We start from the raw sequence: 14,376 nt of genomic DNA, 5'->3' as shown, positions 1-14,376 counted from the left end.
TTTGAAATTTTCTGTTGGCAAGTAGACTTTTTTGTTTTGTTTTGTCTTGTTTTGTTTTTTTTCCGAGACAGGGTTTCTCTGTGTAGCCCTGGCTGTCCTGGAACTCACTCTGTAGACCAGGCTGGCCTCGAACTCAGAGATCTGCCTACTTCTACCTCCCAAGTGCTGGGATTAAAGGCATGTGCCACCACCTCCTGGCTTAGACTTATTTTTTATAGATACAAATATATTAAGGTATTCAACTTCTGTTGTTTTAAAGCAAGGTCTCACTCTGTAGCCCTGACTGGCATGGAACTCACTCTGTAGACTTGGCTAATCTTGAAATCACAGATGTGCCTGCCTCTGCTTCCCTGTACTGGGATTGAAGGTGTATGCCCTCATTCCCAGCCAGGTATTAAGAACCACGACAAGTGATTGCTGAATCACGTGTGCCATGGCTTTACATTTCTTACTGTAGTTAGTTTTGAATAATCACCTGGCTTCAACTTTCAAAGTACCGGGGTCATTCATTCAACGAGACTAAATGGTATCTAATATGTCCAAGCATGCAGCGGGTGACAGGTTTAGTCCCCTGCTCCCTTGGAGTTCACATGGTGACTTACCTGACCCAAGAGGTTACTAAAAGTATACTTTTCTAGGCCCCATCCTGATCTATGCCAAATACTCTTCATGGCACACTTTAACAAGTCTCTCTGGGGGAATCTTAACACTGAAACTTGAGAACGTCTACATACAAATTCTAGAAACCTCAAAACAAGACAGCATGTCTTAGGCCGCAGATTTCCCTACTTATCAACTGAAGTACTTTCAGATAACATTTATTCAATCCAGAAACTTTATTTATTTAATATACATTACAAATGAGAGAACAATAACTTTCCAGTTTGCCAATGTTATAACAGTCTTTCTAAAACAACAATGAGCATTATACTTCCATAATGGAATCAGACAAGGCACCTTAGTCTTCAATGGTGTGTGTGTATGGAATCTGTTCACTGTCTGAAGGTGGATGTTAGTGGTAGGTAATGGCTTGAACACACCTCCAACAGGCACCTGAAGATCTGGGTAAGCCTGGGCAGGCTCCTGCTCCTAGGTGCTGTTCAAATGGACTATCCCATTAATAAACTCATCAAATTGAATGCTTAGGATTGGTGACTTTTCTCTATTATTGTATGTTAATAGAGTGTTTTAGAAACTACCATATAATGCATGGATGGTATCAGGACAAACTCTTTGAAAATGAATTTTGTTGTTTTGTATTAAACAATTTAAGAATATTCACTGCCTTGACCCCAATAATAGCAATTTATTTAAAGAAATTAACTAAAACAGATGGGTTAAAAAATGTCTGCAGTATCATTTATAAAAGTAGAAGTAAGAACTGTGTCCAAATAAGGGGAAAAGAATGTATGGTAGACCCAGACCCTCTAGTACTATGGTCAGGTGCAAGGCCAGACATAACTGATCAAGCACAGAAAGGCTCACCAGCCCAGTACTATGGTCAGGTGCAAGGCCAGACATAACTGATCAAGCATAGAAAGGCTCACCAGCCCAGTACTATGGTCAGGTGCAAGGCCAGACATAATTGATCAAGCACAGAAAGGCTCACCAGCCCAGTACTATGGTCAGGTGCAAGGCCAGACATAACTGATCAAGCATAGAAAGGCTCACCAGCCCAGCAGTGATCAAAGCACAGCTCAAGGCATTTTCCCAACTGAGGTCAAGACTTAGCCATGCTTCTTAGATAACTGGCTAAGCTGGGCAGCTTGCTGAACTTCTGTTTCTCCCATGCATTTGCAGTAGTATCTCATGGGCCCACTGGTGATTAACAGTGACCACTGAAACAGATACTATATATAAGTATGTGGCTATTGAAAAAGGTTATCAAAATTTGCTTCTGTCCAACACAGTCGCCATACCAGTTGTAGTTGTGGATCACTTCAAACAAGGTCAGTACATTATTTTAATTAACTAAAATGTAAATTCAATAACTGGTAATCTTTTTAAGCATGCTCAGAAAAAACTGGGTTTCTAAATCTACTTTTCAATTGTAAGTTTTATAAAGTTCAAATGATGGCTAAGTTATTTTCAATAAAAACTTCACACTTGAACTGAAAATGTAGTTTGTAGTATAATAAGTTAAAAAAAACTTTAACACTTCTTACATTGGCTATGCTCAAATGATAATCTTTTGAGCATATTAAGTTAAATAAAGTATATTAAACTCACTTGTTTCTTTTTTAAATGTGGCTACTTGACATAAGTGGCTCATACTGTATTTCAACTGAACAGAGTCGACAACATCGATCTGTATTTATACACACGTATGTTGTTGTTTGTCTTGAGACAGTTTTCTCTATGTAGCCCAGGTTGGTCTTGAACTCAGGATCCTCCTGCTTCACCTCGAAAATGCTAAGCCACCAGGTCCAAGTCACAATACACTCTCTTCTCTTTTTCTTTACTCTCCTTCTCTCTCCCTGACATCATGCATGCTAGGTACACTCTGCAATAAACTTCAAGAAAAATTTACAGGATATCATATTTCTTTTTTTTAAATTCAAGATTTATTTATTTATTATATAAGTACATTGTGGCTGTCTTCACACATACCAGAAGAGGGTGCCAGATCTCATTACAGATGGTTGTGAGCTACCACGTGGTTGCTGGGAATTGAACTCAGGACCTTCAGAAGAGCAGTCAATGCTCTTAACGGCTGAGCCATCTTTCTAGCTCGATATCATATTTCTTAATAAGAGTTTGTGTTATAATACCCAGAAATCAGGCAGAAAAATAATTTTTAAAAAAAAAATCTTATCTATCAATTTACTTATGTATTTAATGCGTTCTTTTCTGCATGCATGTCTATGCACCCTGTGTGTGTGCCTCGTGCCTGTAGAAGCCAGATGTCAGAGCCCCTGGAACAGGAGCTGCAGGCAGCTGTGAGTCATGATGAGGGAGCTGGGAAGCTGTGTTCCTGTCCTCTGGAAGGGCAGCCAGTGCTCTAAACCACTAGGCCATTCTCCAGTCCCAGAAAGTTATTATTTCTAGAAAGTAAATTTCAGACTGGAGGGGCCTTTTCACCCTTCAAACAGAACTGTTCACATTTCAAAAACAGCAAGCAAAGAGTATTCTCAATATGTAAACATACACTTGATTAACAACAAGGCTCCAGCTATGCATCAAGGGAAAACTAGAACACAGTGCTGAATCACGGATTATTCTGAGTACAGATTTGTTTTCTCCTCTTGTAAAAAAACCTACTCTTTTCTTTAATGAAAATGCAATAAATGAAATATGTTTTTTAATCTCAGATTTTTAAAGTTCTTATTTGATGAAGGAGGGAGGGAGTGTATGTATGTGTGTGTGTGGGGGGGGTGTTCAGGGTGTAGGGGTGGTGTGTGTATGTTCAGGGTGTAGGGGTGGTGTGTGTATGTTCAGGGTGTAGGGGTGGTGTGTGTATGTTCAGGGTGTAGGGGTGGTGTGTGTATGTGTGTGTGTGTATGTGTGTGTTGGATACATTCTCTCAACAGTTGTGTGATGTACATATTACACATGCTCACTCCTGCAGTGGAGCTCAGCTTTCGTGTATCTATGTAGGCTAGTCACCAGACACCGCATGGGAGATCACCTTCACACTGGGATATGGAATTTTAAGCTGTGTTACTAAACAGTTTTAAACATCTTGTAACAATCTATCATGCCAAAAACAAAATTACTCATCTTCTTTCTAACACTTGAAGCTTAGGATCAGCAGTTAGTCCCAATAAAAAATGATCCATCTGCTAAAAGAACAACAAATACCCTGGTTATTTATGCTCCTGTTTTCATGTCAACTCTTTCCAAGCAGATAAATGAGACAGTGTGGATCCCAGCACTTGTACTCAAGGGCCCCTCATCCTAATGTCATCTGTATACCTCTGCTTATCTTAGCCTTGTAGACTAACCAAAGTCATTTCTGCTCTAACTGATGGCAAACGCTCTTGGGGTGAAACCCTGTGGACTGTTGGGTACAGGATGCAGTATAGTTCCGATTTTCCTTCCAAAGTTAAAACCAGAGACTGTTAGCAAGGGCTGTTTTGTTGCTACAAAGGAGGTCCAAAAGGCTTACTGACTTATGACAGAATCTATCACGGTCAGAGATTAGCCTACGTCTCAGTTTCTTGGTGTCTTGTTCACTGACCTCCTAAATATGCTGCAAACCCAAATGTACTGAATGGCTGAGGTAAGCCTCAGTCATTTGAGGGGTATCTCCAAAACAAATCTTTCCACTGTGATGACTGCTGAAGAGATGACTCCACAACATAAAAAGAATTAGCTGACTACAGACGAGCCAGGATGTAGCTAGTGCTAGACTGCTTACCTGGTGTGCAGGAGGACCTGGGTTTATCTGAAGGATCGGGGGAAGAGACTATTTTATAGAATAACTAAAATTTTATTTTTTTCAGATAAAAATTACCAGGAAAACTTAATAAAAATTGGACAACCTTGGAAGATGCTTAGCAACTCTGCAAACAAGAGAAGAGTAGAAATTCATGGCCAATGACTCTGAATCAGGAAGTCACTTGGGAGAAAGGCTGTGCTGTAGCTCAGCGTGTATGTCTAGAGTGCACAAGGACCTCACATACAAATCACACAGGAGACGGATTTTCTTCTTCACAGAAAAGAGAAAAGGTATAGTTTATCTCTGACTGCCCTGCCTGACAAGGTGACTTGCTAATTAGAATATCCTCACTTAAGAATAAAGTAGAACACATGTGGCGGCTCACGCCTTTAATCCCAACACTTGGGAGGGAGAATCAGGTGGGTCTGAGTTTGAGGCTAGCCAGGTCTATATAGTGAGTTCCAGGATAGGCAGGGCTATGTAATGAGACCCTGCCTCAAAAAACAAAAACAACAACAAAAAATATATAGGGCAATAACTTTCCTAAACTTTCCAGTTCAACTCCCCAATCGTTCTCAAGGCTCACCCTACTCTCACTTATTAGTGTAACTCTCACTCTCACCAAGGAAGCTGTCTTTGCAGCACATGAAGGCTGTTAAGCGGAGCCACAACTGGTCAAAATACAGAGAACTGACTGCGGGGTGCCCAGGCCCAGTCAATACATCTGCAACACAAACCCTACACCAAAGGCTCAGGGAACATCATGGAAGAAAGGGCAGACAGATTGTCAGAGCCAGAGGACCAGGATGTGTGCTTAAATGACAGGGAAATGAACCCATGAAATTTTAACAATGAGGTACCTAAACAAGACCTGCACAATGACACCAGCTGACATCCACACACATCGTAGTGTGGATGGGAACATGTCACAGGCTCCACTCCTACATGAAGATCTACAGGTTGTGACTGGCTGCTGAGAAGGAGAGCTAGTCTTCTCCAGGCACAAGCCCTGTGATGGGCTATCCAATCCCAGGAGGACTGGATATGTACTATCTATCCAAGGGACAAAGGAGTTGAACTGGAAAGAAAGGGTGGAAATGATATCAATAAAGCACTAATACATGACATTCTGAAGGAAAAAAAAGTAGGCCATTACTAAACGTAAGGTCAGTAGGCCCAATGTTGGCTAAGCCTGTAATCTCAAAGTCCTCCTGTAAAATCTGCCTTGTCCCATTTCCCAAATCTGCTACCCCTGGTCCTTCTTCACAGTTTCTACCAAGAGCCTGCGATCTCTTCAGCTGAACACACTGAGGCCAAAACATACGATTCTTTTGTTTTTTAATCAAGGTGACTCTGCTGTTATTTCCTTCTTCTCTGTAAGGCTTTCAATTAAAGTTATTAAAACCAAGTCAGCAAAAGTCCTGGTTTATTACCCCATCTGTGGCAAATACTAACCGTTTCCCAAAGGTAGGGGTGGGGAATAAAGTAAAACAACAATGCTAGTAAGTCAAGCATTCAGTTAAGAGCACAGCAGAGTGTGGTTCAGGTCCCAAGCTCTGTAAGAACAGGTAGATTCTGGTGTACTGTTATGATTTTAAACAATCCTGAGATGTACTTTAAACAGATTTTCAAATATTAAGAAATGAAATTCAGCCAGGCGGTGGTGGCTCACGCCTGTAATCTCAGCACTCTGGGAGGCAGAGGCAGAGGCAGAGGCAGGCGGATCTCTGAGTTCGAGATCAGCCTGGTCTACAGAGTGAGTTCCAGGACAGCCAGGGCTACACAGAGAAACCCTGTCTCGAAAAAAAAAAAAAAAAAAAAAAAAACAACAAATCCAAAAAACCAAAAAAAAGAAATGAAATTCAGCCGAGCAGTGGTGGCTCACAACTTTAATCCCAGCAGTCAGGAGGCAGAGGCAGGTGGATCTCTGTGATTTTGAGGCCAGCCTGGTCTAGATAGCGAGTTCTATGATAGCCAGAGACACACAGAGAGACCCCGTCTAGAAAAAAACAAAGTAAAAAAGAAAAAAGAAATGCACTTCAGAATCTACTTCCAGTCATAATTTAATTTTCAATATACAGAGAACTTTGAATTCCAATTCTCAAAACTCACAAGTACCACCTTACAGAAAGAATAAATGCATTGATTAAAGACTATAAGCTTTACAGTGAGGCGCAGTGAAGTATTAGGATCAACAGTAGCATCCTTCAGAAAAACCATTGCAGCAAAAAGGAAAGGAGGGAGGACAAGAGCGGAGAGCTGGGGGACAGAGCGTGGAACAGCAGAAGCAAGGAGGGAAGGGAAATGGACCGTGCTTAGGAGGAACCTGAGGGCTGGAGACAGCTCCGCCAGTGCTCAGGAGCACTTGGTGCACACAGGCTGGTGGGTAGGCTCAGCCAGCCAGATGTGCTGGTTCACACCTGCAAAGCTAGTGCTTGGGAGCCTGAGACAAATGGATCCACACTGAGGCTGAGGGCTACAGGGTGAGAGCGTATCTGAATGACTAAACAAATTGATTGAGGGAATTACACACAAAGATGTCACCTAGCAATTTTTACAACTCCCCAGAAAGTCAGAATGTTGAATTCAAGCACTCATTGTCTCCAGGGGGCACCTGAAGTCAAAAAGGTTTCTGCTCTATTACATGTGAGCTTATATATAAACAATTTAGTTATAAGTACATGGAAAGGCCAACTACTGAGTGAAACAAAAAACAAGAATAAAGTTCAATGATAATCTACCATTTGAGATCATTTCGAGAGGAAATGGCATGATGAAAGTCTCTGGCAAACACTGAGCAAGGTTCCTGCCATATGTCAGCACTGGTCTGATCCCAAGTCTTTTTCTTCAAGGAAGCTACTTTCGAGTACATATGCTAATGGCAGCTGCTTCTCTTACATCTAGTTATGCTAATCAAACGGCTTAGCCATAGACTTTCAAAGTATAAAATACATCTGAATGACACAAAATTTTTACCTAAACTATTTTCTCTTTTATCCTTTACTAGTGGGCAGTATTCTTAATAATTTTGTACTAAAACTGTATCCACTCACCAGCTTGTTTTCTATACCACCCTTGGCTTGCCTGCTCTGGGTAACTCCTGGGAAGCTGTCAAGCCCTTGTATGGCAATAGTAATAGCGTGGTGGGAGTTCCAGAAGCAACTCAGATGGTAGGGACAGCCACCAGCCAAACCCAGGAGGAGCACTCTAACAATGCACACGATTACCAGTCAATCAGGAAACCAAACGGCTCCTACAAGAGATTTTGCTTTTGTCCAGAAATAGCACACATTAAGAAGGTTTTATTTTTTAATCTCTATTTTAAGGAAGATAGAGACAGAGGCAAGCAGACCAGGCTGTTAGAGTAACCTTCCAGCCAGCCATTTATTACCTCATTCTCATCCTAACCACCCAGACAATATTCAAAGTAGATTCTCCCAATCACAGACATTGAGTTCATGTGGAAAGGTTGTTTCAGAGTCAACCTGCTGGGTTGGGACTGAGGGAGGGTTCTGACCAGGGTGTCTATCTCTTGCACAGACAACACAGCAAGGCACACTCCTTACCCTGACAATTTGCCGAGTACTTGTGATGAAGGCTTTTCTTATGCTCAATTCAGTTGCATCCAGGTTGAATTTTCTAGGATTTGCTTCAACTATGCGTAGCCAACAAATTAAGGCAAAACAACAGTACCTGATAAGCCGCAGGCACTGAATCACAAGGAATGAAATAACCCAAACCCCCTGAAAACACTCAACTTCACCGAACAACCTTAACTTTTCTCCCCAACCACAGCTACGAGAGGATCCCGTTGCCCCAAGACAGAGATGACCTAGCTGGGCATGGCGGAGCACACCTGTAATCCCAGCACATGGGAGGAGGAAGGATCTTGAGTTCCAGGCTAACCTGAGTCTCAGGTTGGGAATGTAGCTGGGCTGAAAGCATGGGAGAGGCTGGGAGGGGTAGAAAAGAGCTGTGGGGTTCACCATGAATTCATAGCTAACTGACCACAGGTCAGCTAAGATCTTCCTGGTGTTCGCCAGCATGTGTGTCAACCCTTTTGGGACTCCTGATTAGTTGACAGAGGGAACCCAGAGTGTCCTGGACCTCATTATGTAGCTTTCAACTTGTAGTGATAACCTGCCTCAGCCTACCAAGTGCTAGAATCATAGTCACCATAAACAGCTTTTGCAAACTTTTTAATTTGTCATTCCAAAAACTCTTCCTTATGCCAATGTGGTTCCCTTTTCCTCAACCTAAAGAGATCAAACCTTCTTCAGAGAAGCAGCCTTTGGTCTCTTAGGCCCAGCCCTGGCTCAAAATCCTTGAGTACTCTCTCATAGCCTATACGTTATCTTTATTATGATGATGATGATCTGTTCTCAACCCTAATTCTACGAGGCTGGGTAGCTACAGTTTCTTTTGACCTAACCTTAAAAATCAAGAAAATGTTCTGTAGAAATAACAATTGTGGAATGAATGATGAAGACCAAAACTTCTGTCCTTTATCTCATGATCTGAGACAAGGACAGACTATGCAGTCAAGGCTAGCCTAGACTTCACTGCATAGCCCTAAAGCCCAGGTCGGCACTAACTCCTGATTCTCCTGCCTCATCCATCCAAGGCGAGGTGGACACCACCATGCCTGGGCCTAACAATTTTCTTCTTTCTTTCTTGTGGTTTTTAAATTTTATTCGTATAGTCTTTTAAAAATTTGGTTAGCATGCAAAGCAATAGGTTCCCTGTAATACTCCATACAAATGTGTCATTATACTTCACTCTTGTTTTCCCCACTGCCCTCTCCTATTCTCTTGCCTCACAACTTACATGCTCTGATCTGTCTCAGAGGAAACAATATCCTCTTGAAATTGCTTTTGATCCTATCCCCTCACATTTTATTTAATTTAAAAGGCACCATATATAACAGTATAAGTACCACAATGATGAAGAAAAAGTACCGTGGTCTCTAAAACAGAAATTAAACACTACATATCAAGGGCCTATAGGCCCATGCTGCCCAGTGAGAACCTTGTAGAAGCTGGTTTCCTTGATGCCTTATTTCAAAGAAAAACACAAACCAGAATTTAGACACTGAACCAGCATATCATCTAACTAAAGTTTGGTTACAGAGACTTTCTGGCCAAGAACAGAAAGCTGCACAATTCAGCATCAATGGATCTCACGTTCATTGGTCAGATCTGTGGGCAGTATCCCCAGTATCAACTGCATAAATTAGCATAATGGATCTACTTTCACCCAACATGGCTTCTCATGGTACAGGCAGCTGTTCAATGGCTGCCTCTTAAGTGGAGAAGTCTTTGAAGAGATTGTCTTTTGAGCTCTAACTAGCAGGCTGTGCCACTGGCCTATCAACACTGCTCCGCAGCAATGACTGCTAGTATGGTGCATGCACTGATGCCTGTGCTTCTACAGGGCCAGAAATCTGGTTCTCGCATGCTAGGATTAAGGGCTATATTACCTAAGAGCATCCCAGCCCAACTGCTAATCCTGTATAATCAATTAGTCTGGGCAGGCCCATTTTAAGCTCTTGATACACGTAACTCTTGGCATTCCTAAGTTGGGCACTCTCTTTATCCTAGCATTCTTCTGAAGAGGAAACTAAAGTACAGAGAAGCTTACTAATGTGGCCAAAGCCAGAGTCACTGCTGTGTCACTGTATCAAATATATATTTCAATTCCATCTCTGGCACAGGGCTCCTAAGGCCCTTGGACTCTCCAGATTCTGTATGCTACTAGATAACTGGTTTCTACTGCACAATTCCTCTGATCACCAAACAAACCAACTCTATGACTTCCAGCCACCAATGCCCCTGGGTTGAGAAAGGTTCTAAAGGTTGAGCTAATCACCAATAGCTAATGACCTAATCAATAATGTTTCTGTGATGAAACTTTCATAATCCTGAGGTGGACAGGGTTCCTGTGGTGCACCACAGGAGAGTGGCATTCCTAAAAGCCACACAATGCACCTCCCCCTGGGCATCTCTTCTACACACAGTATTAGCATTCTGTCTAAGCTCCTTCCCAGTTACCTGGCAACAGCAGCTATGCTTGACTCACTATGAGAGGGGATGCTGGCCCTCTGCGCTCTCTTGCTCCTCTCTTGCTATTGCCTTCCCTTCCCCTCTCTCCATGTGCTCATGTCCCAGCCTCCTCTACTCCTCTTTCTTCTCCTCTCCCCTCCCCCCTCTACCCTTCCTTCCCCTCCCCTCTCCCTCCCTCTCTCTGCCTCTACTATCCTCTTAACTCCCCTCCCCATGCCCTGAATAAACTCTGTTCTACACTATACCAGTCTTGTGGCTGGTCCCTCAGGAGGAAAGGATGTCTCAGCATGGGCCCACCGAGGCACCCCCTAAGCCCCATCCCTGACTACACCTCCATAGGACATACTCCCCTTTATCTTTTTATAAACACATCACACAGACTTTACAATACATGAGCAGTTAAGTAATGCATTTCCCTGAACTCTACAAGCTGCTCTTAAAAAATTAAACAAACAGGAAGTGAGTTTGAAGCATGGTTAGAACCTGAGGTTTGCACCTGGCATCTGATATGGGGGCTATGAGCACTACAGGATCCCATGCTATCTCCAGGTGCATAGTCTCAAAACCATAGGACACTCAGCTAGTATCTGCTGGAGAACTGTTTGGTGTGTGAGGAAAAATCCCTCACAGATATCAGAAGTTATCCTGTGTGAGAAGAAAAGTTTACTGTCACTTCTACAATGGTGGAATGAGAAACGGGACACCAGCAGACTGACTGCAGGGTCCAAAGTGATGATCACTGACTGCCCTGTACAGCCCAGATAATGCAGGATTTGCCACAGACGGAAGAACAGGGCTGTCCTCCCTGAGATCACCCGGCAATGGCCAACAAAAGAAGATCGAGCACTATAAAAGCCAGCCTCTCGGCTATGGCTCAAGACATCTGCATAAAACCTTGTCTCCTGCCCATGTTCCCACATCCCTATATCCCCAGACAACAGAGAAGGATATTGATGGTTTCATCGAGGTCCTCCAGATCCCACTCTATGCTGCGGAGATTGTTCCTCAGTTCGTTGGTGGTCCAGTCGATTTCTTCCCTCGTTGCTGCAGAGGGACCCTGAAGGAGCTCCGTCCATCTCTGAAACAATCCTTGGGCAGTGTTGACTGCTTTCTGTACCTCTCTGTAGTAAGGTGAAGAGAAAGGAGAGGTCACACATGACTTTTGATGAATAAGAGCAGGACTTAAGGCAATATTACCACACATCCTCACAGCACCACCACACACCATCCTCACAGCATCACCACACCATCCTCACACACCATCCTCACAGCACCTTCACATGCATCTTCACAGCATCACCACACACAACCTCGCAGAACCACCACATGCCATCTTCACAGCATCCCCACAAACCATCCTCACAGCATCACTACACCATCCTCACACACCATCCTCACACACCATCCTCACAGTATCATCACACACCATCCTCACAGTATCATCACACATCATCCTCACAGTATCATCACACACCATCCTCACACACCATCCTCACAGCATCACCACACACCATCCTCACAGCATCACCACACACCATCTTCACAGCATCACCACACCATCCTCACAGCACTTTCACATGCATCCTCACATCATCCTCACAGCATCACCACACCATCCTCACAGCATCACCACACACCATCTTCACAGCATCACCACACCATCCTCACAGCATCACCACACACCATCCTCACAGCACCTTCACATGCATCTTCACAGCATCACCATGCACATCCTCATAGAACTACCACATGCCATCTTCACAGCATTCCCACAAACCATCCTCACAGCATCACCACACACCATCCTCACAGTACCACCACATTCATCTTCACAGCCTCACCACACGCCATCTTTACAGCATCACCACATGCCACCCTCACAGCATCACCACACACCATCCTCACTGCATCACCACACACCATCCTCACAGCATCACCACACACCATCCTCACAGCATCACCACACACCATCCTCATAGCATCACCACACACCACCTTCACAGTACCACCACATGCCATCTTCACAGCATCCTCACATGCATCCTCACACCATCACCACACTATCCTTCACAGCATCACCACACCATCCTCACAGCACCACACACCATTCTCACAGAACCACCACACGCCATCCTCACAGGACAAACACATCACCACCCTCACCATTCTCATAACCCTCACATCTCCAATGCACAAAACAAACACACAGAGTGGGTATTATGTTCCCAGCAGATGCAGAACAAATTGGCCATTATTTAAGCAACTTTAACATCAAGTTTGTTTGAGGAAGACAGTTCTGAGTTTTTCTAAACAGACAATACTAAAGTAATGCAAAGAAGCAATGCTATAAATTAACTAGCGGGTCCTTCACACTTGGGTAGCTTCCATTTGGTGTGCTAGTCAATCTTTCTTTTCTGGGTGTGGGAGGAGTGGAGCACTACCCTCCATGGCTCGTGTTTTACAGATTTAAAGTATTTCATCTGAGACATTTTAAACTAGAAATCTCACTGGAATATTTTGAGTATGTTCGTCTTTGCTAAGTACCTGCTTCCCTAGACTAAGCAACACAGTTTAACACACTGACATGTTCTTATTTACAGTAGGCCCGAGGCCCAGAAACATGACCATGCAGCATGCTTTCAGAGCAGATGTAGCTAGAAGGCTCTACAAATCTTCTTCACTATCACTACACTTACATCCCATTGAAACTACTGTATCAAAAGAGTACATGTGTGCATAAGTGTGCATGTGTACACTTATATGCACATGTATGTACATACATGCCAAGGCCAAACAACATCCTTGGGTACTGTTCCTTAGCCCCTATCCTCCTTGTTTTTTGAAGCTGTCTCTCTTGGCCTAGAGCTCATTAACAAAGCTGGGCTGGCTAGGGAGCCATGCCCAAGGATCTCCCTGTCTCCACCTGAGCAGTCTTGAATAACAAGCTAAAAACACAGCGGTTGCTGGAGATCTGAGGTTCTCATGCTTTTGAAGCACAGCATACCTTTACCAAATGAACTGTCTCTATAGCCTGTCCAGTATCTTAGCTATGGTAATTACATACCTGAGAATTCATGTCATTATGCAGAAGCAGACGATAAAAGAGGTGAATTTCATTATAACTGAAGTATAACTTTAAACAAGAAAAAGAAAATCCAGGCACAGTGGTACAAGCCTTTAATCCCAACACTTGGAGCCAGGCGGTGGTGGTGCATGCCTTTAATACCAGCACTTGGGAGGCAGAGGCAGGTGGATTTCTGAGTTCAAGGCCAGCCTGGTCTACAGAGTGAGTTCCAGGACAGCCAGGGCTACACAGAGAAACCCTGTCTTGGGGGGAGGGAGGAGGGACAAAAACCAAATTAAAAAAAAAACAAAAACCCAACACTTGGGGAGGCAGAGGCAGGTAGAACTTTGTGAGTTCAAGGTTGGCCTAGTCTATAAGGTGAGTTTCAGGACAGCAAGGGCTACATGAAGAGACCCTGGCTCAACAAAAATAAATAAAAATAAATGAAGAAATGTCTATTTAAGGGGCAAGATGTATAAAATTAATAACTCTTACTGTTTCGTGAAGACTCTGTGTAAAAGCATATAATGAACTTTTTTTCTGAGTCCCGGGTTGTAAATCACTGTGCTACAACAAGGTACAATGATTTACAGGATCGCCCAGTATACCACTATTCATCAATGCAAACATCAACAGAGTGAGAGGCAAAAGTGTAATACTGTTACGAAGAGAGTCTGAGTAACAAACAAATCCTCCTGTGGTTCATTGTAATAGCCCCTGGGGTCCCAGACCAGACTTTGAGGACTGCACGGTCTCAGGGCTGCACAGATGGCTCCAGAGCCGAGAGAGCTTGCTGCTCCTCCAGAGGATCTGAGTTTGGTTCCTAACACCGACACTGGGTTCCAGAGATCAGCACTCTCTTCTGACCT

General features: G+C 43.4%; 1 protein-coding gene across 2 annotated transcripts in view; it reads right to left on the bottom strand.

Moving 5' to 3' along the window:
• Stx6 (syntaxin 6) overlaps positions 1-14,376 on the bottom strand; it is a 45,240-nt gene that overhangs the window by 18,210 nt on the left and 12,654 nt on the right. For both annotated transcript variants that reach the window (XM_052200225.1, XM_052200226.1), the window contains exons 2-3: positions 11,395-11,564; positions 7,948-8,042 (exon numbers count right to left, since the gene is read on the bottom strand). In XM_052200225.1, the coding sequence (XP_052056185.1) occupies positions 7,948-8,042; positions 11,395-11,564 (265 nt within the window). The remainder of the gene's footprint in view (positions 1-7,947; positions 8,043-11,394; positions 11,565-14,376) is intronic.

This window comes from Apodemus sylvaticus, chromosome 12 (assembly GCF_947179515.1).
Source record: "Apodemus sylvaticus chromosome 12, mApoSyl1.1, whole genome shotgun sequence".
Taxonomy (NCBI): domain Eukaryota; kingdom Metazoa; phylum Chordata; class Mammalia; order Rodentia; family Muridae; genus Apodemus; species Apodemus sylvaticus.
The sequence above is the reverse complement of the archived record's forward strand: the minus strand, read 5'-3'. Positions and strand labels throughout refer to the sequence as shown.